At 41.6% G+C, this 26,454-nt stretch overlaps 1 protein-coding gene across 8 annotated transcripts in view; it reads left to right on the top strand.

Annotated features, from left to right (window-relative positions):
• Window positions 1–26,454, top strand: part of MOB2 (MOB kinase activator 2) — a 160,192-nt gene that overhangs the window by 68,105 nt on the left and 65,633 nt on the right. For 2 of the 8 annotated variants that reach the window (XM_050953755.1, XM_050953759.1), the window contains exon 2: window positions 5,318–5,418. The exons of 3 other annotated variants lie outside the window; for them this stretch is intronic. In XM_050953755.1, the coding sequence (XP_050809712.1) occupies window positions 5,402–5,418 (17 nt within the window). In that variant the 5' untranslated portion in view covers window positions 5,318–5,401. Of the gene's footprint in view, window positions 1–5,317; window positions 5,419–16,966; window positions 17,062–26,454 lie in introns of those variants that run through there. 3 more of the 8 variants (XM_050953751.1, XM_050953750.1, XM_050953757.1) reach the window with 2 other exon arrangements.

The raw sequence follows: 26,454 nt of genomic DNA, 5'->3' as shown, positions 1-26,454 counted from the left end.
AGAATTAAATGAAGAAGGGAAGTGGAAGAACACACAATTCAACCTCAACTAGTTTGGCAAGGTGGCAGGAGAGAATTTTCTGTGGTGAGGAAAGATTGGACTCATTGCCTGGCATACAAGACATGGATCACGTTGCTGAAAAACTTAGATCAAATGTTGTAGGTATATGAGCTGAAAGCTGGGAGAATTTAAAAAAAAAAAACCTGTCTGGTCAGCCAGAAGGGCAGGCAAGGACATGGCTGAACCCAAGATATAAGATATTTGTTTAAACCCTTCCAGTAACAGCCAAGAACCTTTCTGACCACAACAAGCATTGTGGCAACTCCAATCTGTGCCATGAAACTTTGTGACTAAGGGCACAGCTACACTAGGGAGTTTACAGCAGTGCAGCCGTAGGCACCAACTCTGTGAGTGCTCCGGGGCTGGACCACCCACGGGGAAAAATTGATGGTTGCTCTGCATCCACTGGCAGCTCACCCCATCACCCCAGCTCACCTTCACCTCCTCCCCTGAGTGCGCCACATCCCGCTTCTACCCCCTCCCTCCCAGCGCTTGCCACTGCCAAACAGCTGTAGCAAGCTCGCGGAGGGACAGGGGAGGAGCAGGAATGCGGCGTGCTCAGGGGAAAAAGCGGGGCCGAGGTGTGGATTTGGGGAAGGGGTCCAATGGGGCAAGAAGGGGGTGGAGCTGGGGAGAGGACTTTGGGGAAAGAGTTGGAATGGGGGTGGGGCATGGGCAGGAGGGGGTGGGGCAGGACCGGGGATTGGGGTGGGGCTTGAGCACCGACTAGCACTGGGAAAAGTTGGCACCTGTGGGTGCAGCTTCATTTCTGTAAGCACTCTAATGTAGCTGTTCTAAGCTGGCGGGAGAGAGCTCTCCCATTGGTTTAACTACTCCAGCCCCAAGAACGGCAGAAGCTTCTGTTGGTGGGAGAAGCTCTCCCAACAACATAGCACTGTCCACGCTGGCACTTATATCAGTGTAACTTATGTCACTTGGGGTGTGTGTGAGAGATTTATTCACACCTGAGCGACATAAATTATGCTGACATAAACTGCAGTGTAGACCTAGCCTTAATCTGATATTTTAACAGAGCAAATCAGTTTTCCATGTTTCATCTTTATATAAGATAAATCAGTCGTTTTTTTTGTTAGTGCCAGGGAGATGGGCTAAGCCACTCTCATAAGTAGTTGGTGGTACTTGAACTGCAATCTGGCGAAAGCACGGAAAAAAGCTACAAATTTTGTTGGTGACCCAGAGTTATTCTGCATTTTACTTCAGGGGACACACACAGACTCCAACGCTTACATGGAATACAATTTTTAGCCCTGAAGGAAGGGTGACTTTGCATTGCTTTACCAGGCACACCTACTGGCAAGTCTGATCAGATAACTCATTTCCTCTAGAGAAATCTTTGTTTCATGACTAAGTCAGGTTGCTTTTCACTGGATATAGGAGGATTGTCATGTAGGAAGTAGAACCAGACAGCAGTTGGGCGGAATGTAGTGTTGGCAATAAAAATTAGTTTTTTAAAACTTAAAGTTGGAAAGATACAAAGTTAGGCTCTTAAGGTCACAGTTTACTAAACATCTTGCCTTGGGAACTGAGCTGCTTCTTTATTTTACTGAAGATTTCTGCTGACAGATTGTAGGGGGAAGAAAAATGCCATTGGCCAGAACTGAAGGATTCTCTCTTTATTATTTTAGATTAGAGGCCCACTGAAAGATACTGTGGTTTAGAATAATGAGGATCGAGCTGGAACCTGAGGACTTCTGAAATCTATTCTTGAGCCTTTCACTCTCTGTGGCTTTACACAAGTCACTAATAATAGTAATTAAACCCTACCACTGATACAATCCCTTTTAATCCATAGATATTGAAGTGCTTCACAAAGATGAAAAGTATAACTATCCCTGTTTTACAGTTAGAGAAACTGAGTCATAGAGGTAGAGGGATTTTCATCACTAGAAAGTGTTCTTACCTTCTATGAACTAAGATATGGCAACAAACCAAGGTAAAAGCCTAATGAAGACAAAAGAGTTTGTAGTTTTCACATAAGTTAGCAGGTCCAAGCAAAGACTAGGCTCCTCTATAGTCTTTGCCTGGACCTGCTAACTTGTGTGAAAACTACAGACTGTCTTGTCTTCATTAGGATTTTACCTTGTGTTTGTTGCTGTGTCTTATCTAACATGAGGTAAGAGCCCATCTTTTCTCCTAATGAGGACAAGGCCTGAGTGACTTGTCCAAAGTTATAGTGTCAGTGTCAGTGATGGGAACTCCTTTTCCTCTGTCCTTTCTGCTGAACCACAGCTGTTTCCTGCCTCAATTTCCCCATTTTTAAATTGAGAATAATATTTACCTACATCACAGGAGCATTGTGAAGATTAATGTTTGTACAGTAGTTGTGGGGGGGGAGGGGGATGTAGAATTCTGTGTTCTAATACTATTTCCTTGTGTGAGGCCTAGACTCTGACCTGAGTGAAGCATTCTTTCCTTTCCTTGAAGGCTGGGTGATCTGGGTTATGTTTTTAAATATGTCTCCAAAAACCTCGTCTTGCACTGCAAACTTCAGTGTTTGTGAAATATAAATAATAGCGGCCAAAGCCCAATTCAGTGACAGGTCTGTTCGTGTAAGTTTCATGAAAAGGCCAGTGTTGCTCATGTGGGTGATTCATGCTGCTGCTTGTGTCATTGACACATAATATATCGCTCACTCTGCACTCACATAAACTTTCAGAAAGGCTGTTTTGTGTGTGCAGACATAGTACTATTGGATAAGCTGTAAAACCACCACTGAAATTAACTATTCTATTAGAGAAGTCAATTTCATACTCCCATCCTCTGAGATGGGATGCTAAACATGTCTGATATATGGCTAGCATGTGGAAGATAAGTGTACCGTATTTGGTATCATATTCCGTTATTGCAGTGTTTGTTCCTTTTTAAAAGCAGTTGCCTGTTTATTTCACTGATAGTTCTAAAAATAAAGATGAAAACTGCTATTCATGGGGTTTTTATACAATATAACAACTTCTGCATGTTTTTAGACATTTGTAAGTTTTTGCTTTGGATAGATAACACAGGAGTATGACTATGAAAATGCAACCTTATAGTTCTGGCTTCAGCAGCTTTTTGATTGCCTCAAATATCATCAGGGTACGCTTTATTATTATTATTATTATATATATAGATATATAGATATATAGATAGATACATAGATATTTATTTTTTTTTTGGTCAAGGCAGACAGACTACAATATAGTGAGAACAGAAGAATGCCTTTTGTTGGTGATGGGTCATCCTCTTTCAGAGACAGACTGAGGACCAGCTTGATTCATAGTTAGAACAGTTGTACTCTATTTATAGCTTTATTTATTATGTGAGTTTTGTTTCTTACTCAAACTCTTGCTTTGATTTGTGTATCGGACTATTTAATGATTTTGTTTGTTTTTGATTTGTTTGTTCTTTTCTCTGGGTCCTAGGTTTACTGCTAAATAAACCACAGGCTTTATTATGCTATCAGGAGGAGGGAATTGCTACGGCAATGGAAGGAAGCATGTTCACATTTATCTTCCTTCAGTCTAGGGATTCTGAAGGAAGGTAAATGTATTGTTACAACTGGCTTATCCTTCATTTGGATTTTGAGATGCCATAACTTTTCTTCTGGATATTTACTTGAAAGAACCAGGGCCTGCCAAGCTTGCATTGTCAATTAGGTGTTTCTGTGAAAGGGTTTTCATCTTACATTCAGGATTGGTACAGATGATAACTGATCATTCTACTTGTTTAGCCAGGCTTATTTTTTGTATCAATTCTTAATGGCAACAGTTGGACTCTTGCCCTTTGTGATGGATATGGACCTGTGATTTATGAATACAGTTTGTTGACCTGATTACTGAGATGTTTACTGTATTAATATATTGGTTTAGTTTAACAACGGGCTGTAAGGAAAAAATGAGCATGAATGTAAAAGAGCTACTTCTTAGCAAACACTTCATGGGTTTTAAGAGACAGTCTCAGAGCCATTGGCTCTGAGTAGTCTGGCTTGACCTCCTGAGCCTCCTGGACTAGTTTTTGACAAGCAGGGTCAAAGCATGGGAACTGAGAAGACCAAAGGCTGAATGTAAAGGTGCTCTTTCAAGAGAAAAGGTAGTTATTGGGGAGCTGTTTGGAGAAACAAGACTGATACTGGGGAATCTGAAGAAGCTAGTCTGCCTAAACCACTGTCACATGATTGTAGAGTTTTGGTAAGTTAGACATGTATAGGCTGTCTTTTTAAAATCCCTTTTCACTAAATGGTTTGTTTCTGCTATTAAGATTAAACAATACTTCGTTTTTTAAGAAGTCTGTCTGGCAACTGTACACAACTGGTTAGGAAGAACTGTAACACCTTTTGATCTAGTGGCATGAGAAGGAAAAGTATGCTAGTGTGCTTAAAAGCTTTAGGAAGTACAATCTTGCACTCACCTCCACTCCCAACCCCCAGGCACACAGTTGCCAGGGTCAGTTTCTACAAACTTGATCTCAGATTTCCACATCTCTGTTTATTGAAAAGCTTTAAGGGAAATCACATATAACACTATAGTCAACTGTCTGTGTTCGGCTAAACGGCTTAAATTTTATGGATATAATGCCAACATTTCCCTGTGATTGTAAACCAGGGGTAGGCAACCTATGGCACGCGTGCCGAAGGTGGCACACAAGCTGATTTTAGGTGGCACTCACGCTACCCGGGTCCTGGCCACTGGTCTGGGGGCTCTGCATTTTAATTTAATTTTAAATGAAGCTTCTTAAACATTTTAAAAACCTTACTTGCTTTACATACAACAATAGTTTAGTTATATATTATACACTTATAGAAAGAGACCTTCTAAAAATGTTAAAATGTATTACTGGCATGCAAAACCTTAAATTAGAGTGAATAAATGAAGACTCGGCACAGCACTTCTGAAAGGTTGCCGACCCCTGTTGTAAACTCTTTGGGGCCAGGACAGTGTCTTTGTATTCCAGTCCTGACTGGATCTCTAAGTGCTTCTGTATTTAAATAGGTCCAGGTTGCTGTAAGAAATCAAATCTCTTATGTGACTATGGGATAAGAATTATTATGGTGGCAGAGGCTTGAGGTGTGATTGATTTCAGTGTTGATCTGTAGTAATGGTTAGTTCCTTTGAAATGGACAGATTAAAGCACACTAGGGAACTTTTAGTGTACAACAGCAGCGGGATCCACATGGACAGTTCAAGTTGGGCAGACTAGTGCAAGGCAATTTTACACCCCAGTGTACTGTAGACTAACTGTTCATGTTCCTTTCATATAGACAAGTCCTCAGTTATGTGGCTGCTCAAGCTGATTACTGAATACCATGTCAAATCGACTGCTGATTTTAGAATAGCTGCCATAGATGCAGGATTGTTGCAGGTGAGAAATGTCCTCTGGAACTATACAAAAATGCTTCAACAGCTGATTTCACTCCATCTGTTGCTGCTGTTGCCCATCTTTATATTTGAGACCTTGCATTTTTGTATGTTTCTTCAAGTTTGATTTATCTTTGAGCAAGAAAAGGAATGAAATGCTCCTGTGTGGTGGTAAAAAATGAATGTCAGATTTTCCTCCAGAAACAAACTGTTTTTTGTCCTGGGAAGGCATACAAATGTTTTTTTCTTTGCACTGAAGATGCTAAGCAGATTCTTTTACCTTTTTTAATTTTATTTTTTGGACTAGGCAATGTGTCTGTTCTTGCAACTAATAATGGTGCCTTCTTTTCTTTCTATTTTTTAACCTGGGAAAATGACTTTGCTATATTAAATGTTCTTGCAGTTTTTAAAAAGGCCGACATGATAGTGTCCACATATGAGGCTAGATGGTTCTATAATGTTCAAGCAAAGTGAACCCTGGCAAATGAAGAAACAATTAAAATCCATAATATCCTAAAAAGTAAGGCTCTTAAAATAGCCCACAGAAATTGGGGGATAGGGGGAGAAGGAGGGGAAAAATAGACATGGCCAAGCTTAATTCTGATATTTAGATTAATGTAGTCAGCACAACATTGCTCATGTTGTCAGCCAAGAATTTGGCCCTGACTACATTAAGAAACTACTGTTGTAGTTAAACCAGTGCAAATCTTAATGTAGAGAAGACCGAAGAGTGAAAAGGAGACACTTTTTATAGAAGCATAATCATTCAAGGCTAAACATGCCCTTTAATTTATTGCTGTATTAATATGTGAAATTGCAGTCGTCTTGGGTGAAAGTGTTCTGTTAGGGACACAGTGCGAACTGTGTATGTGGACACATATACAAGGGCATAAAATACAATGGGAGATAAGACTCTTCTGACATGTAATTCCCTGTGGTTAGGGCCAAGAGTATTGCATGGCTGCAGAACACTTCCCTTGCTGCAGATTTATGCTCCAGAATAAAAAACAACTTCTATTCCTTACTGTTGTGAAGAAATGGTTCTGGTCACATGTTCAGGTTTAACTGATGTAATGTTTTCTATCTGAATTTGCAGGAAGTTTGCAGCAATTGTTCTGAAAGGGTTGAATTGTCCCAATTCATCTGAGTGGTTTTGATGCTGAAACCTTAAGATGATGATTGAAATGGCCCTGTTAACTATGTCACTGCTGATAAACTTGCAGAAACACCCTATTAATATGCTTATTCCCCAATTTCAAACTGACCACTAACCTGCCAGAAGCCCCAACAATTTGGTTCAGAGGTAACTAGTCCCCCAGTAGTTTCTACAATGCAGTTACATATTTTTCAATACCAAATGCCACTTTCATAAACGTAGTGCAGTGTACAATAACATAAACTGATTACTGTACTAATTGTATTCACTTGTGTTCATTTTTGTATTTAGTGAAATCTCTGTGACATATTAGGGGTACAATTTGGACTAGTGGGATGTGTCACCCTGCCCTGCAATCGTGATTGCCTTACAATGCCTTGCTGAAGTAGCTCCCACCCGGGCCGCTCAAAAACAGCTTTCTGGCCTGTTAGCCACACCCTGAGTGTGTATGTAACTGCAGCTTGCCAGCTATGTCCTGGTTCTCCCAGCCTGGGTTATACTGCAGGGTGACCACAGTGCTCCCCTAGTCCCAGATGTTCCCTCAGAAATGTATGCCCTATACTGCTCAGCCCTCTCCTGGACTGTACAAATATATATTAAGTCTGTTATTCCCTTGAGGGAATAATATGCCAGTTCATGACCTTAAATAGTTACCCAGATACTTCAATTTAAACTCACTGGATTAGATAAAACGCAAAAAAGGTTTAATAACAACAAAGAGATTTTACGTGAGTACAAGTAATCAGGCATACAAGTCAGAAATGGTTACAAGAAAAATAAAGAGGAAACGCTTGCTAGTATCTACTTAAGAAACTGTCTTAGTTGCAAAGCAGACTTTCTTATCACATGCTCGCCAGCAGATTACTGACCAAACCTTTCAGGTCAGGGCCCCTTCCCCCAAAGTACAATGGCTGTTTCCTTTTGTCTTCTCAGGTGCAGAGGAAGCAATGAGCAGGGGTACAGAGAGGGTTGCCTTTTGGTGGTTGTCCCTTTTAATAGAAATTATTTTCAAGAGGAGGACTGAAACTATCTGAGACCCAGGAAACAAAGAATCTATGTGGAAGGATATTCTCTGCTGGGTTTTTTACACCTGTTTGGACTTTTTGTTTTCCTTCCCTGCTTGATGACTCTGTTTACTGCTTAAATGCAAATTCAGGCAAACACACATTCCTTCCTTTGTTTAGAGGAGACCTGACTTCTGCCTGGGCAGTGCTGTGGGGTTTGGAACATGTGTTAATAACATCATATAGGGGGAATCTTATAACTTCACATACAGTGTTGCCACATATATATTTTACCAGGACAATACTGACCATCAAGTCATGAGTTTTCAAATGATACCTTACAAGGCATACTTTGTACAAAGTCTACTACAATAATGTGGAGAGTGTGAATACAGGAGTATATTCCATCACAATCTCCATTTGTAAATGTATTTGAAGCTGGTTGAGAATTCCCAGATTTTTTTGCCTGAGTGGTGCAGAATTTAGTTGTAGGTTGACCTTGCCTGTGCTGAGCAGTGAATTATGCTGACAGCTGATCCTCCTTTCCTCTCCCCAAACAAATATTTGGGGCAGAAAGATCTATGCACATCACCTTTGGCATACCTGACCAGGCGGCTGTGCATGGGCCACTTTGCTGATCTAGGGGAAACCTAATTTCTTCTCATCTGTCCAAATATGAAACCTTTAAGGTGGGTGTATTTCCTACATAGTTTATCCAATACCACTTCAGTGACTCCTTCGCTTGTTCTCTTCACTTCTTCGGGTGTGGGAAGAAGCAGTGGTGGTCTGTTGGAGGTCTGAGTCTAGGGCTGTTGTGAATTCCTTTCCATAGACAGAGGAAAGGAAGAAGTGGAGTATCTCTTCTGGTCCTAATAAGGGTCAGGGGAGGCACTGAGCATGAAAAGTTTGTCAAGCCAAGACAAGTTTGAAAGGGCAATGAATTAGAGGAGTAGGTTCCCTCCATTTTAATGTATATATTTAAAAAGTGATGTTTTTAATTACTTTTAGACTGTGTGACAAAGTTCCTCCTTTACCTTGGTGGGTCCTGTGCTTATTGGCGGATTTGCTCACCTCAGTGATCTTCCCCTCTGATGGAACCCACAGTCTGAGTCAGCTCCTCCTGTGTCTGATCAGGAGTTGCGAGGTTTGGGAGGAACCTGGGCCCACCCTCTACTCCGGGTTCCAGCCCAGGGCCCTGTGGATCACAGCTGTCTATAGTGCCTCCTGTAACAGCTGCATGACAGCTACAACTCCCTGGGCTACTTCCCCATGGCCTCCTCCAAACACCTTCTTTATCTTCACCACAGGACCTTCCTCCTGGTGTCTGATAATGCTTGATTGTCTGATAATTCCTCAGTCCTCCAGCAGCACACCCTCTCAGTCTCAGCTCCTTGTGCCTCTTGCTCCCAGCTCCTCGCACACAGTTCCTCTCCTCTGGCTCCTCCCCACCTGACTGGAGTGAGCTCCTTTTTAAACCGAGGTGCCCTGATTGGCTGCAGGTGTTCTAATCAAAGTAGCTATCTCCACTGCCTTCTAGAAAGATCTTAATTGGCCCCAAGTGCCTTGATTAACCTGGAGCAACTGCCATTTGGTTACCATGGTACTAGGGATTTGTTTAGCCTGGGGCTAACATACCTGTTCCTCAGTACTTTACTGTAGGCATCTGGCCGTGCCCCATCGCAACTGTTAGAAGTGTAAAGTCTAGACTGATTGTTCTACTAATATTAATGTGTATGTTGTATTGCATTAAGTGTATTATAAAATAAACACATTATCCATATGCTGTCTCTCTTTTTTTTTTCAGATTTAAGCTTTATTTTGATCAACATTACAACCTCATTGTTGACATTTTAAATCTTTCTCTCCCTTTCCCCTCTAATGGGTCACTACTAGTGTTTAAAAAAAAAAATGCGCACACACACACAGACCTCTCTGAGTTGAGAATCTGTGTACTATTTCTACTGAAAGCTCTGGATTTTTTTTTTTTAAATATCAGTTTCAAACTTTTTTGTCGAAGTACAGTTGGGCAGATTTTACCAATCTAGTAGTGAGAGCACTTAGCTAAATTAAATAAAAAATAATAAAAAAATCAGATCAAGTTATAATGTTGTGTAATCCAAAACTTCCTAGTGTTTTTCCACTGGGTGTATATAACATCCAGGGTTTCCTAAGTGATCGTCTTGGCCTGGCTTTTTTTAGCTAAAGTCTCATTCTCAGAAATCTGTCTCCCACTCTCCCTCTGCAGTTCTTCCAGACTTTCCTCCTCCTGGATTGTATCATCGGCTAAATTTTGCAGCAAAGACTCTTATACCAGCTGGGAAAACTTGGGTGGAGCAGTTTGGCAAGTCATACAGTTGCTTCCTGTTGTTGGACTGAAGGGGCAGTGCCTGCTCTAAATTACCTGCTTGCTGCTTTTGCACAAAATTAAAATATAAAAATCAACCTTCCCATGTTTTTCTCTATTACACCATTTTATGAACATGCTTCCTTAGTCAGGATCTTCGGTGCTGATCGGAATAGGTGTCTTCATGCATTTAATTTTCAGCTACTTATTACAGATACATACATAAGCTACTGTTAACATGGCCAATGATATCACCAGTCTTTGTGAAGCACAGTAAATTTCCCCCATACTAATTTTCCCCTACTGTTATTCTCACCACCTTGTCAACTGTTTGAAATGGGCCACTCTTATTACCACTAAAGTTATTTTTCCTTCCTTGGTATCCTACTGTTAATTGAATTGTTTCGTTAGACTGACCTCACACTTGGTAAGGCAACTCCCATCTTTCCATGTATTTATACCTGCTCCTATATTTTCCACTCCATGCATCTGATGAAGTGGGTTCTAGCCCACAAAAGCTTATACCCAAATACATTTGTTGGTCTCTAAGATGCGTTGTTTTTCCTGATACAGACTAACGCAGCTACCACTCTGAAACCAGTAACTTTCTTCACGTCTAGCCCATAAATGTGAAATATTCTCTTTAGTGTCTTGTGTTAATTCTGTGTAGCCTTTTTTCAGCAAGGTAGAACCTGTGTTCAGGTCCACTTAGCTGCTTGCGTGCTTGTAGGTATAAAGCTGCAGTCAAAGTCAGCCTTATTCCAAGCAACGTTAAGTATGCTTCAGCTCTGACATTAAATTCTGCATTATTTAACCGTTCATGACATTCCCTCCAAAAAAGAGTGCTTCCCATGTTCATTCACTCTACGGACATACCCTTAGTATGCTGCAAAAAGTGTAGGATCAAAGCAGAATTTTTTTTTGTACTGTTTGGCCCATGTTGAAAACTAGTTCTTTCCTGTGCTTGAGCAGAAGTTAAGAATGATTAGGCAAACGATAAAAGGCTGTTAAACCTAGTTTTGTTTGAGTTAAGCTCTGAAATGAGAAGTTTGTATGTTTTTTTTCCTAAATTTATAAAATCGTGGCTTTTATCCCTGGTGTAGTGTGGACCCACCCTTTTCTATTTCCAGGCAGAGCACACTGTATTATTTTAGTTCCTTTGCTTCATTGGACACTGTTCTTGCTTATTCTGAAGCACTTGCAGTAAGCTTTTCAGTGTTGATGGCATTTTTGCCTTCGATCAGGAATGCCCATTGTATTTAGTTTTAAAAGTTCTCCTCTTTAAAAGTAATGTGGATAAATAAGACTCTGAATGTATTCTTTGTGGTCTGTTTTATATCGGGCATGTCACATAATGGCTTTCACAACCATGAAAACCCTCCTGAACCACGGATGCAAAGCTTTATCTTTTATCGTCTATACCAGTCCAGACACCAGATCTACAGGATGATATTTCTTAACTAATCCGGTAAAGAACACTTAGCTCTGAAAACTGAAGCAACATCTCCCTCATGTACCAAGAGTGGACTAGCAGAGCCCGTTTAATTTTTAAAACTGTTATACTGACCACTGGGGTCTTGTTTTTTGTGGCAGGTACTTTGATCTTGATAGCACTCGGGGACCTCAGCATCAATGTAGTTAGCTCTGATTCTGATGGGGCATTTTATATTTAGCTGCTGGTCTCCTATAATAGCTTTCAGATGGAGATATTAAAGAACGCATACCCGTGTGCTTCTGTAATCCCCAAAAGAGCACAAGGGAAGGGTGTGAAAGAGAAAAGAGCATTGGTAGGTTTCAGCAGGAGTAGAGTTTGAAATCGCCAGCAGCTGGTTGCTGCAATGGAATGCTAAAACTTATTTTTAAAGTAGTGAGATCGCTAGTAAAAACAAAAGGTTCATAAAAATCAGTGGGTAGCTTAATTTAGATGTGCATCCATAGAGAAGTTAAGGAACAGCTAAAAAATGTCCATTTGGGGGTAAACCTTTCTGATCTTTCTCCTAATATGTTATAGTATGGTACAGTTTTTAATTGCTATCAAATGGATCAGTAATCATCAGAACTAAAGTCACCTCCAACTTCCATGTGTTTTTAATGCTGGTGTAAATTAGCATGCACCCAAAACCCTTCAGGCCTCTCATTCTCTGACTGGTCATATGTTCAGTGTTTAGTCAGTTCTCAGTCCTCTCCACGTCACTCTCTTCTCAGTGAAGTGTTTCCTGTTGTCATGACAGCTGGCAGAGCACCAGATCTTTGCTCTGAGCCTGGGCTTAGGACTGCCCATCAGGAGGGACTTCCTAGCTTTCTCTGCCTTGAGGTGGCACACGCAGCAAACTCCAGGTCATACTTTATAGCAGAGCTTTCACAGCATTTTTTGAAAGATTAAGTAAATTGTCTCAGTTTCTTCCTTAGCAATTTTGAGGAGGAAAAACTGAAGGAGAACTAAAAGGGGGAAAACAAACCTGTGGGCTTTGAGGCAGGTCTGAAGGACATCATTAAGTCATCTTTCCCCCTCAAATGGCTGGCAGACAGCAGGCTGCAGGAAACCAGCTTTCAGCTTGGATGTGGGCAAAGGTCTGTGCCAAGACAGTTAAGTGGACCACAGTAAAATTGCCTGCCTTAGAGTGTGTGACTGAGGCCTATACTGAGATGGTAGAGCAGGCCACGTGGAAACTCCATTCACTGAATCTTGATGGCAGGCAAAGTTCACTTGTAGCAATCCAAAGGAGAAAAATTCCTGCTCCCAGCTAGCATATAGGCAAGATCCTTGTTAAGATTATAGAGACAGCCACAAAACATCCCTCTTCTTGCAAGCTTTTTTTAAATTTGCAAGTCCTCAACAGTCATGAGAAGCATCAGCTCCTCTGACTTTTCTGATGCTAGTGAGTCACTTGTCTCCAATGGTTGAAGCTCACTCATCAGTCTTTACGTTCAGTCCTCATTCACCTTGGACTCAGGAGCAGGAGGTGTGGTGTAAAGTTATTAACATCCCCTTCCTTGGGAGGAAGACTGACCTACCTTTCCACTTCCAGATTCCAGGGATATCCCACAGTAGGTCAGAAAGTGGCTACCCTTTTCCTTAGGGAGAGCAACAGGATACATACCTGCAAGGTGTCCTTTCAGTCTCTGTAGTAACATGTTTCCCACCTTTCTCTCTTTTTCTCTCAGAGGTTTGGACCAGGGACTGGTGAAGGATATTGCTCAGAATCAGCTATGAGAGGAACAATACACAATCTTAAAACCTCTCTTAAAAAAGAGACATCTCTAAAACTCAAGCTTTGAGCAAGATACCGCAGACTCTCAACTAAACTTAATCCTTTAAGCACAAATGAGAGTATAACTTCATAGATACTTATGTCTTTAGACTATGAAAGGCCAAACCTTGTGTGTGTGCATGCACCGTGCCGAATCTGAATATAAAAAACCTTGACAACCTTTTCATGTTGCATGGGGCCCATCAACAGTCATTAAAAACCTTCAGAAACATGGTTTTGAGTGAACAAGGGAAGTGACTATTACAGTCCTCAAACTCCAGCATCAAAGCTATCACCCCAGACTGTCTTTGTGCAAAAGATACTGAGATGGTGTCTGATTAGCCAAACCTTAGTACACCTCTCAAGAGTCTCTCAGTCAGCTCCTGGGCTAGGTGGTCTGATGTGTGGATACCAGGCACAGTTCTCACTTCGCTTCCAGCCAACAATTGCAGCAAATTGGTATATGAAAATCTTGGCTCAGATCCAGTGTTTTTTATTTCTTGGGGCTAGTCTACACTGGCAATGCTAAAGCACTGCCGCAGCAGCGCTTTAACGTGGCTTGTGTAGTCTTGGGAGAGTACTGGGAGAGAGCTAAAAACACCCACCTACACTGTCTACTCTGGCGCTTTACAGCGCTGAAACTTGCTGCACTCAGGGGTGTGTTTTTTCACACCCCTGAGCGAGGAGTTGCAGCACTGTAAAATGCCAGGGTAGACAAGTCTAAATTCATTCTTGATATCAACAGCTACCTGATGTCAGATCCAGAAAAGCTGGTAATCGGAACAGATGCCATACCCCATGTAGGGGGAACATACCTAGATTCGAGTGTGACTTGGGAGGATGGGGCGATTGTACCCCATAGTAATGACCTTTTAATTTCATAACTGCTCCTTTAAATAGATCTTGCTGGTTTAGTACCTGACTGGTTTTGTTGTTAGGAAATTTCCTTCAGTGAAATAGAATTGAAGTGTAGTAATAGTTCAGTAAGCGCTCCTCTAAAAGCGTTTGGTGTGCTAAGTGTTTACTACAGTGCCATGGAGGTATTGGCATACAGCAGCGGTTCTCATATGTTAGCAACCCAAGGACCCCCATTTTAGTTTAAAATTTTTGGCGAACTCCCAAGTCACCCCACTCAACCCCAAGCCCTTCCCTCAAGGCTCCACTCTCACCCCCACCTCCTCCCGCCTCTGCTCCACCCCTGCCCCATCTTTTTCTGCCCCTTCCCCCTGAGCGTGCTCCATCCCTGCTCCTCCTCCTCTTCCCTCCCAGCACCCCCTGCAGCGGTTCCCCAGTATGCAGTAGATGCTGGGAGGGAAGGAGAGAAATCGATCAGCAGGGCCTGCAGATCCCTGGAATACTCTTGTGGAGCCCCAGGTCCAAAGACCTCAGTTTGGGAAATGCTGGCATACAGCATTTAAGAAATTTCCTTTAAAAAGTTACAGTAGCCTCTATTTGTTAGAGTATTCTTTTACGTACATTTTCTATGATTAGTGCGGTAGAGTGAAATGGAACTAATTTATTCCTATAAACATACAATGATTTAATCTTCCAATTTTCATTTATTTTTCAAACCTATTAGAATTAATTTGGATTTTAAGTGCAAAATGCTATCATCCTCTTACCATAGTTCTGTACATACTTTCACCATCACAAGTTTTTTTATTTAAAACAGCTGACTTGTCAGTTAAAACAGGTGTCCACTGTATAAAGTATGTACATCTGATCAACTTAGACTTGTAGCACAACAGAACATTTGATATGTCAAGGCAGAGGAGGGAACGAGAGAAAGGAAAACAGTGTCTGTAAAGTAAAACAGTTAATGCCCCTTATGTATCTCCTCTTCTCCACCATAACTTGCATGTGAATTTTTAATCTGAAGTTTTTGCACTAACATTTATGCAAGAGGAAATTCCTCATGCAGTGACAAACACCACTGAGCTGACACTCCTGCTCATTACACAGTCTTGCCCGCTCCTCTTATGTCTACGCTGCAGTATAAACTCAGGGTTTAAACTCAGGCTCAAGCCTAACCCCTCTTCTGTCTGCACACACATCATGCTAACCCAAGTTCCCAGGACCCCACAGGGGTAGAGAGTCCAAGCCTAAGTCAAGCTGGGATCCCAGCCACTATCCCTATTGCTTTGCAGGGTAGATGCAGCCCCACTTGATTTGTACCCTGGGAGTCTGCCAAAAATATTCTCTAATCCTGTGGGTTGACTTGTCCTCTGGACAGTCAAGTTTTCCCATACTGCACCACAAAAGGGCTAGAGCAGCCACATTTTTTGTAGGGCTAGGAACTCTGGGAAATGGGTGGTTGGACTTGGGCCCACATAATACTGTGTCGATGCTAGAACCCGGGGTTGGGGCCCAGGATTCAACAATTCCTAATCTGGGGTTACAGATGAATGCGGACAATGAGCCCCAGGTTAACAAACGCAGAGTCTGCTAACTAGAGTTTTACTAACTTCAGGCTTAGATGGCAGGGTATAGGTACCCTTGCACATTTAAGGTATGAGGTTATTTGGTGGAACCACCTACCGTGTGACTGTGGTGAGGCTCTGCCGTGTGTCTGCATATACACACATGTTGTCAACTGGTGATTTTCATTAAGCGCATTATGAAGTGTGATTTTTGTAATACTGAGAGAGACAAGAGTAGGGGGTAATGTCTTTTACTAGACCAACTTCTGTTGGCAAAAGAGACATGCTTTTGAGCTCCACACAGCTGAGATGTATTTTTAATGTTAATAAGTTTGAGAAACCTCTCAAGTGGCGAAACTATTCCAGGTCTCTCCCAAAAGGGAATAAATATTCCACCCTCCCACATAAGTGTGCAGTTTTCTAGCCGTAATGAAGAAATTAAAAGGGTTCCAGTAGTTCATTCTTCGCTATTGAGTACAAAATATTTTCCAAGCTTACAGTATTTGTGGGGAAAACATGTCACTTTCACCATTTGTGTCATAACATCGTACTCCCTTCACGGGTGGTAAAATAACAAATATCTAGAGAAATTTATATTCAATTTATGTAACCGATCGTATTCCAGGAGTCACGCGGGGCAGCTCTGTAGTTCACAGCTACCACAGAAGGGTGGGTTGAACAGGAAAGGAAGCAAAGCAGTGTAATCAGAGACACTGTAGATCCTGTGATTTATGCAGGGCAGATTGCCCAGGACTGGGTTGCTGGAAGATAATTTTCTCTGCAGTGTGCAAGTGTGACTTCAGAGCTGCGTGTTTCAGACTAGCCTCCTACAAAAAATAAACCTTTTAAAAGATTTTGTAATTATCATGTGTCCCCCTCCACACAGCTGTCTTCAGCTTGATTTTTTTTATGACTTTAAAGGAACGTGGACATTATTACTGTGGCTTGTTGCTGAATTATCTTGTATTTTTGAGGTTGTGATGAATATTTAGGTAATAAGTCATTAGAGGGAATATCTGAAGCTGTTTAGACTAACTGGAAGAAAAGAGACCCCACCAATAAACTACATTATTCCACAAGCTTTTTCCCTTGAAATTTGTGTCAAGTGGGGGACCATACAACTCTTTAATCTTCCTATCCAATTGTCAAATTTCTGCTTCTCTCTTGAAAGCGAGGCTGTATGATTTTTCAGGGAGGGGTGAGGTATTTTACACTTCAAGGCTCTTGTTTGCCTGGGCTGACTTCCTCTGCGCTTCCTGCTAATTGGCTCTGTTGGCTATTTCTCATTGTTCCCAATTGATGACTCAGAGAAACAGGAAAGAGATCCCTTGATTAACAAAAGAAAGACCTACCAACAAACAGGTGCCTCTGTTCTTGCTAAACAGAGGACAAACCATCATTCTGGATTTTTTCCTAAGATTCCTATCCACAAGCATGAGGCTTAAGAGGAATGGGTCATACACACTGAGCAGGTAAGAAATACATTACATACATATTTACTCCTTTGACTCTTTGCGATTAAATCTGCACAAAAATCAAAACTTTTTTTCTGGTGATAGGACATGTAAAACTGCAACAAAAATCAGTGTTATCTTTTTCTTTTTTTTAAAAAAGGGCAGATGTCAGAATATATAGCATGCGGCTTGGTTAAATTTTATTTAGCATTTTTAGTCAGCTTTGTTTTAAAGTATGTACGTCTAGAAGTGAGGTGGGGGAGTGACTCTGAGGATGGAAGGAAGCTGCTCAGTTAAAGGTATGAGGCTTTAAGAAGTCTTTCTCTTTGGGGAAAGGATGAAGTTTAATTTTTTGGCTCTTTGTTAGTTATGATATTAAATTCAGTTTTTAGACTAAATTGCAAGTTGACAATGTTCCCATTAGAGGAAGTATCATTTGAAAAGTTTAACCTTTGTTTTGCAGCAAAGAAGTGCTGTTTGCTAACAAGCAAAGTTAGAGCTTCAGATATTTCAAACTGCCTGAGTTGCCCTGTCAAATCTGTGTTTTTAAAAAATATTTTTCTGTTTCAAACTAACAAAAAACATCGTTCCCCTGTTGATGTGTGGAAGACTCACAAAAACAAGGGATGTTAGAGAGACAAGGTGGGTGAGGTAAAATCTTTTTTGGACCAACTTCTGTTGGTGCGAAAGACAGTGTTTCTGTCTACACAGAGCTCTTCAGGTCTGGGAAATAATACCATGTAAAGGAAACAGATCTTTGAAGAAAATATCATTTTAGTGTTCATCTAACACTTCTAGTGTGTTAACAGAAAGATTTGTTCCTGATCTTTGTATGCTTTGGTTTGAAAGGCTATATTCTATTTGTCAGGTGCATTGTCAGACCCATGCTTTAGGCTGCTTTGGAAGGCAAACTGTAAAAGGTCAGCATGCTGGAATCGGATATGGTAAATGTGGGCTTTTTTTAAAAATTACTTTAAAAAAAAAAGATTAATTGAGGCTGCTATGTCAAATGACTGCAAATAGCAGGTAGTACCTAGTACACTGAGATCTGTTTTCAACTTGGTGCACAGAATGTTGCATGTTTTGTAACTAAAAGGGGGACTTGTTCGGCCAGATGAGAGTATCCAAAAGTATTCAGTATGTTCAAAGATAACCCCCACAATCTGCAGTTCCATCACCCAACTCCAAATATCCTGAATGACTGGGAGTACCCAGGATGGTGTAAAACTGAATGAATGAAATGTTAGTGTGGTTGTGAAGTATAACTGTTGTAATATGAATTAACAGTTGATTTCTTTGAATCTAGACATTGAAATAGATACTTAATTTTCATAATGAATAGCTCAGTCGCTGTGGGTTAAAATTAAATAATATGCTGTGTATATCATGTACGGGGGGGGGGGAGATGGCTTGAATTTTGTTGAAATGTTAACCTTAAAACAAAAATACAGTTTAGTTGTAGTTTCCTGTATATACTATATCCCGAAATGTTTTGAACAGATGATTATATTTTTAAAACAAAATTAGCATAACTTGCAACAGTTTCTGCATTTAGTGAGCAGATGCTGACTTCTGTGAAGTAGTTTACTGTTTAAGATTTGACGTGTATGCTAAGTCACATACATTCTGTTTTAATCAGAAATATCCACAAATCATTCCATTTGGACTGTAAACTTCAAAAGTGCATCAGATTTCACTTAAATATAACATTCCAAAGAGGAGAATAGCTGTTTCTTCACCTCAAACTTCATTACTGTCTGATCCTCAGATATTTATTTGCGTATGCCAACTTGTTCGTTAGCAGTAAATGATAGACTGCTACAGCTGCTCAGGATGGAATTGTGATATTTGTTAATCAAATTCTAGATCTTCTTGTTCAGTGCTAAGAAGGTAAACAGATACTTATTCAACCCACTTCTGTCTTCACAAGTCACGAGGCAGAGTTTTTCTTGCGTATAACATAGTAATTCTTTTCACTTCGGCTTTCTTTTAATTTTTTTAATGAATGAATGAAGTTGATGAGTGTTGGTACAGCAATTCTTAATGTTAAAATTCTAATCAACAAACATCCAAAGACCTATATAAATACTATATTATAACCCTATTCCCTCTTCTCCAACAGCTGAACCAGAATTTCCATGCCTTGATGATACATATTTAGTTATTGTCGTCTCTGAATTGGTCTGAGGCACGGGCAGTGGAGATTTGATTTTAGGAGGGGACACTGCATTAAGTGACATGTCATTGTACTGTTGCATGACCTTATCCTGGAAATCTAGGCACTACCGTCTGACCTTGGTATCTTTTTGTGCTGAAACTTCAAATTCAGGTTTGAATCAACTTGGGAACTTGTCTCGTGCTATGGATGGTCGGGGCTGGCTCAACTCGATTGGCTAACACAAGTTAAAATACAACTTGTCCCCTCTTTTCTACCCTTCACTGCCTCTTATTAGAGGTGAAAGGTTTTTAATATCTCTTTAGGAATTTCATACAAACCATCTTAAGCTGTCTAAAAACATGGAGGTGTAGTAAAATAGAGGTCTGGTCTACAGAATGGATGCTACAGCAGCAAAAGGGATTTTTCTGTTGCTGTAGCTGATCTACCCCCGCCCCCTCAGGACACAGTAGCTAGGTTGATGGAAGAATTATTTGGTTGAAGTGCCTGGAATAAGACTTTTGAATGCTATTAAATATAATGTAGTAAATGATAGCTCCTGCTCCCTCCAGACTTCTCACATATCCTGCTGCACTTTGTCATTAATTGGGGGCAGAACTATAGCTGTAAACAGGAATCTCTCCTAAGTAGCCATAAGCTTGCTTATAAATACAAGGCTCTAGGGCAGGGGTAGGCAACCTATGGCACGCGTGCTGATGATAGCACGCAAGCTGATTTTCAGTGACACTCTCGCTGCCCGGGTCCTGGCCACTGGTCTGAGGGGGCTCTGCATTTTAGTTTAATTTTAAATTAAACTGCTTAAACATTTTAAAAACCTTATTTGCTTTACATACAACAATAGTTTAGTTATATTTTATAAACTTACAGAAAGAGACCTAAAAATGTTAAAATGTATTACTGGCACGCGGAACCTTAAATTAGAGTGAATAAATGAAGACTCAGCACCGCACTTCTGACAGGTTGCAGACCCCTGTCCTAGAGTTTTCACTGAACTGGTATTACAGGAGTGTTGAGGATCTGTGTGTGTGTGTTTGTAAAAAGTAAAATTGGGGATATGAGCAATGGGAGGGCAGATCTTTATGTAGGCAATGAAGTCTAGTTCAGTGAATTTGTCAAAGGATCCTTCCTGAGGATGCTTGCCTGAATTCTGGCAAGAATGAAGCAGAACATTAGCTGCCAGCATCTTCTTGGCACTTCTGTGAAGTCAGCTTTGCTGCTGAAATGCTGGTTTGCAATATGTGGCCTATATTTCTTTGCATTGCATATTTTCCTTTTACAAATTATGTGCTGTTGAGGTCATCCAAACTCTGCTTTTTTTATTTGCTTAGTGTTGTACTTACCGGCAATGAAAAATGCACAAGTGTATTAACTTATTCTGTTTGCAAGTTTTGTGTTTTTTCAGTATCTCTTTTCCCTGATACCCTCTCCATGCTAGTCAGCACCTTTCTTCTTGCACAAGAGGCCAGGGAAATCTCTAGCTTTCTTTATTCTGCCTCTCCTTCCTCCATGTGTATTGTTTAATTATTGCAGGATGTAAGACCAGGCATGGATGCTGGGAAAAATGACTCCCGACCCACCAAGAGTGAACATATACTCTGAAAATAATGGTATGTTGGGCTTTCTTGGTCACTGGTGTCCTTAAATCCTTAAGGGCTGGTCTAGGCACTTTTTTTGGTACCACTGTCTATAAAGGTGCCAGTATAACTCTTCACGCTATGGGGTAGTACCCTTTTAACTAGTCTACGCTTGAAAGACTTTACTGATATAGCTCTACAGTACTGTGCTGGCAAAGAGCTTCCAGTGGTGTGGACGCAGTTTATATCAGGAAATGTGTGCTTTTGCTGGTATTGCATATTCCAGGTGTATCCGCCCCCGCCCCCCAGCTGCAGGGCAAAAAGCTGTATCAGCAAAAACACAGTTTTGCTGGCTTAAGCTGTGTCTGTGCTAGGGGCTTTTGCTGGCACAGCTGTGTTTATCTGCCTCATCACATCCCTGACCAGCATACCTATTTGGAGAAAAGTTTGCAGTGTAGATGTGGGCTATGTCCATTTCTAAACTGACATGGTTACAAAGATAGGAAGACTGGTGCAAAGGCTTAGGGCTTGTGTAAACAGTGCACTCTGCAATTCATGTGTGGTGGTCATCCAAAACTCATGGCAATGAAAATCTTGCAGCACATTATATGGTCTATACTTTAAGGCAGACATAGATGATAGCCTGTTTCCCAGAAATGGAAAAAATATATATCACAGAATGGAACTTTCCATTGTTTTTCTGTAGTGAGCGTACAAGAGCTTGTGGGCTTTCTCTGTCCATTATAGGAGCGCTTAACTTCTAATCTGTCTTGTGCAATTGGATCATTGCACTAAAAGGGTTGTATTTAGTTATGACAGTTTTATTTGCAGTAGGTCCCAGGTTTGACTTCTTGCTGCTAAGTTAATGCTGGTTGATTTGTATTATGAGCACCGGTAAGAGGAAAAGGAATGCAGGGTGATGCTGCATTGAGAGGGCAGGCAGAATGCAGCCTTGAAAAGGCAGTGTTTGTGGTTAACCAGTCAATTAGCACCCCAGTTGCTGATTAACATTCATTTTACTGTCTTGAAAAATCTCTCTTTATTCAGCCTGCTGTGTCAGCTGGCTTTGTTGTAAATTCAAACAGCTGAGACATCAGTGCTGCTTTATTTTCTCTCTCCAGCGCTATATTCTACAAGACTACTTTGATTTCTCTTTTGTGTTTGGAAATGCTTGTTTGCGCCTTTCAATACGGTATGTGGTCAGAGATCTCTGATTGTTGGTGGATGCTTTCAGAAGATGTGTCTGTAAGCCAGTATGAGCCACAAGCAGCTAAACAGAGCAATGGCTTTGCTTATGTATTTTTCCATTCTGTGGAATGCAGCCAAGTTGTCACTTCTCTACCTGTCTTGCTGAGTTTCTGCTTGGTTTAAACTTTTTTTTTTCCTGAAGCGCTTGTTGTTTAACAATCCAGGAATTGTGGTTCATTACAAGAATGAGTGCATTGGGAGCCAGTTGATATTTCTATGGAAATGGCATTTTACACTGTGATGCCATGTTGGAAAGGCCTAAGAGTTGAGCTTGCATAATCAAGAGCCTTTAGTTACAAATCAGAAACTTAGAGGCAATGCACTGCTTTTTGGGGGTAGGGCAAAGAAGAGGGAATAGTTAAGAGTAACTTGTGATTAACTGAGTCCCTCTGCCAATATAAAAATTTTTGTTGGCCCCCAAAATTAATCTCATCTAGACCCCGCTTAGAAGGTCAGAACTAGGGGTGACAATGCACGTGGCTACTGTAGACGTTTCCCTATACGAGGAAACTTTTTTTGAAGACTTTTAAAGGAAGTGGTTTTAATGGCAAAAAGACATATGCTAAGGTGCAATGCCAGCACTGCTCACTGCGTGTTGAGTGACTCAGTCTGAAGGGAACCTTGTTTGTTTCCTGATCAGCGATGGCCATTTGTGCCCATTTCATACTTATTAATGGGCTGGAGTTAGCAGAGGTTTGGGGAAGTGTTCTTTCATTTTCAGTACAGTAGCTGATTGTGACCTCAACTCATTATAGTCCAATTACAAATGAATGGTGTAGGTTGTACATAATGCTGCTTAGCTGGCACTAAAATGCTTTTTGAACAGAGCAGTTTTAGATCCAGGGTTAAGCGTGTTTAAGTACAATCAGGCAGTTGTGCATATACATCCAAATCAGTTTGAAGAAACTCTGATTGCAGACAGGGCTGGCTCTGGCTTTTTTGCTGCCCCCCCCCAAAAAAGGGGGGGCGGGCGGCCGGAGAGGCAAAGCAGGGGGAAAAATAAAAATAAAAACACAATGCGGCTGGAGTGGCAAAGCGGAAGGGGGGACAAAACAAAAAGACGGCATGGCTGGAGCGGCAAAGTGGGGGTGGGGAACACAGCGTGGCTGGAGTGGCGAAGCATGGGGGGAAATAAAAAACCTGCGGCATGACCGGAGCGGCAAAGCAGGGGGGGGAAAAATGACAACATGACGCAGGCTGAGTGGCAAACTGGGGGGGAGGACAAAAAATGGCACGGCTGGAGCGGCAAAGGGTAGAGGGAATGGCACGGCCGGCAAAGCAAGGAGAAAAAAACAAAACAAAAAAACCCTACAGGGCAGCCAGAGCCAGGGTGCCTGTGCTGCAGAGTGCGTGCCCAGTCTAATGGGGGCAGGGGGAGGGATTGGGGCGGAGAGAGAGAAGGGGAGTTGCCAGGGCTTCAGCAGGGCGCTCACTCCGCAGCCCCAACTGCCGCGCCGCCTGCCGGGAGGGCTCTGCTCCGCTCTGGTTGGCTGGGAGGGAAGGACACAGGCTGCCCTGCCAAGTTTGCTGCAGGGCGCTCCCCTCCTCCACCCCCTACAGAGCGGCCAGATCAGGGAACCAAAAATAAAAACACCTTCTGTGCCGCCCTAGAATTGGGCGGAATGCTGCCCCATAGAATCTGCCACCCCAAGCACGAGCTTGCTCAGCTGGTACCTGGAGCCGGCCCTGATTGCAGAGTAGGGCTCAGTGAGATCTGCCTAAATGATCTTAGCATCATTTTTCCCAGCATAGCAAAGCTTCCTTTTCCAAAAAATTGGAATTTTTTCTATATCGCAATCTTTCCTCGCCTCCCAGTTAGGTGAAAAGAGCCATGTTGTTGCAGATTATTCAGTGTGTGAACATGTGCACAAAATTCGAAAGGGATTTTGAGTTGGAGGAGTATGTGTGTTTGCTTAAGGAAAGAAAGGTGTGCCTCAGGCCACAGCAAGAAAATGGGGAACATTAGCATGGAGAGGAGAATTATGGTTTGGAAGAATTGCATCTTTCGTGCTAAAGTGAGCTCTGAAATCCAGCAACTGACCCCCAACACCGCCACCCACACGCTGCTATTATGTATCCTGGTACTGCCCTATGACGGGGGCTGTCCCTAGGTGGTTGCGGAGCCCAGGGCAGAAGTGATGAATCTGTCACTTCCAGGACTGACCATGCCAGCCAATCGCACTGGTCCGCGGAGGCCCCTCGAAAGTGCGGGGCCCAAAGCAGTCGCCCCGATTTACCATACCCAAGGCACGGCTCTACCAATGATTATTATAAAATATACTACATACGCTGTAGACTGTATGTGTGTACAGTTGACAACCACCTGAGATTCTTTAAACCTATCATGATTAAGGCTACGATTTTGTCAAAGAGGTCACCGAATCTGTGACTTCCAGAGACCTCTGTGACTTCAGCCTGTGGGTGGCGAGTAGCCCTGAGCCAAGCAGCTCCTGGCTCCCGTGGGGGGACCCCACATCTCTGATTCCCCCATAGGCTTCTGTGAATTTTTCTTTATTGCCCATGACCTGTCCATAACTTTTACTAAAAATATTCGTGACTAAATCTTAGCCTTAAATTCATGATCTATCTCAGGTGGATGAAACTGTGTTCTGGATGCTTGTTTTCTTCCCAGTGCATGTGATTTTGTGGTGATGGAGTAGGCAAAGACCGCAAATCAGTACAGACACCTGGACTTGCTTACTCAAGTCAAATTTACTTAGCTGTTGGCTAACAACACTGGATGCATATTTATAAACTTGGGTATAGCCCACATTGGCTCTGGCCTGATTGAATAGCATCTTAACACTTCACCAAATTGAATTGACTGAAGTAAATCCTTCCAGAGAAGGGCTAGACGCTACCACTTACCTCATAATCATAAGCATTGCTAGGTATGATTATTATTGACTCGGTTATAGCAAAAGGAGTCTTCAGGGGCCGTAAGGGTATCTGAAGCCAGGAGTGAGGCCTTTAGAATGAGTTAAGGGAGCCAGTGGGAAGAGGTTTGGCACCATGGGGATGGAAGTCTAGATTAGGAAAGTAACCAGCTAAATCATGAACAAAGTGCACTCCGTTTGGGATTGTAGTGGGATGACTGCAGACAGTCACATTATTGAAGGGTTGTTTCTTGTTCATAGTCTGGAATGTTTCCACAGTGAATTGGCATTGCTTGTTTACTTGAGAAATGGGCGGCTGCCATAACCCAGAAGTGGTTAACATCCCCTTCCAATATCTGACATGTAAACTTCATGCCCCTAAGGATGAGATTTCACTAGGTATTAACAAAACTGTTTGACAATGTAGATTTGAAACTGGACCGCCTTCATGGTGACTTGGACTCTGTATTTTGTTAACGATCAAATATTCTTTGATACTCCTTTTGATCAGCCAATTATTCAGATCAGCAGAGCATGTAATATAGACTTATACTGTACCATAAGTCTGGAATGGTAATCCTTTAGTGCCAGACTTTGTATAAAACAAATTAAAGATTTTTGTCTGTTAAATGGAAAACTTGTTTTAAAGGCAAACTGTACAGTCTGTTCAAAAATGAAAAGATCAGGACAGAAAGATATGCTCATCTTTATCTTTAATCTTAATCCTGTCGGGCTTTAGTCACTCTCCCCCAGCTTTCACTCCCATCCTTTGGGAATATTATAAATCAGTGATCATATTTTACATGGCTTATTCTTTCTAATGGATGATTAACTGTATACAACCTACCAATAACTCTAACGTATACTTAATTTAAAAAGGTTCCAGAAGCAGAAATTGAGTTCACAGCTGCAGCTCGTGGTATTCCAGAAATTCTCAAGTCTGTGTTCATGTGTTCTGTCGCTTTTATCATTCTTCGCCCCTCCCCGTCCCCAGCAAGTACTTGTTGTACCTGGAAATCTTTCACATGCAAACAATGCAATGGTGGAACCTTTAGAAAGCTGTTATCTATATTTTAATGCAGAATCTAAACCAATTAAAATGCTCTGATTAGGGCTGGGGTTTTATTTTCAAACAGGTGCTTACCATTTCAGGCTTGGTTCAGGATAGGGTGATGGAGAAAAATTATCACTAAATTCCAGTCTTGACATTTCCAGTGGTTGACTTCACACTGCCTCTAGTAACCTTCACAGTGGAGAGCATTGTGGGGAGAAGGGAAAGGCTTATAACCAGGGTAGTGCATATATAAAGGTGGAACAGTGCCCATTAAAACTGAGTATTTAATTTACCTATTGGTGTATACCAGAATTACCAAAGTCCTAAATTATAATTATCTAAGAAAAGTAGAGGCAGCAGATTACCCCTACTAGGATTCCTACCTTCTCTCCTATGCCAGTGGTCATGAATGCCAAATGTAATCACTTGATATGTGAACATTGAACAGACCAAGGACAGTTCATTTATTTCTCTTCAGATGAT

Source organism: Gopherus flavomarginatus, chromosome 5 (assembly GCF_025201925.1).
Source record: "Gopherus flavomarginatus isolate rGopFla2 chromosome 5, rGopFla2.mat.asm, whole genome shotgun sequence".
NCBI classification, from domain to species: domain Eukaryota; kingdom Metazoa; phylum Chordata; order Testudines; family Testudinidae; genus Gopherus; species Gopherus flavomarginatus.
The sequence above is the reverse complement of the archived record's forward strand: the minus strand, read 5'-3'. Positions and strand labels throughout refer to the sequence as shown.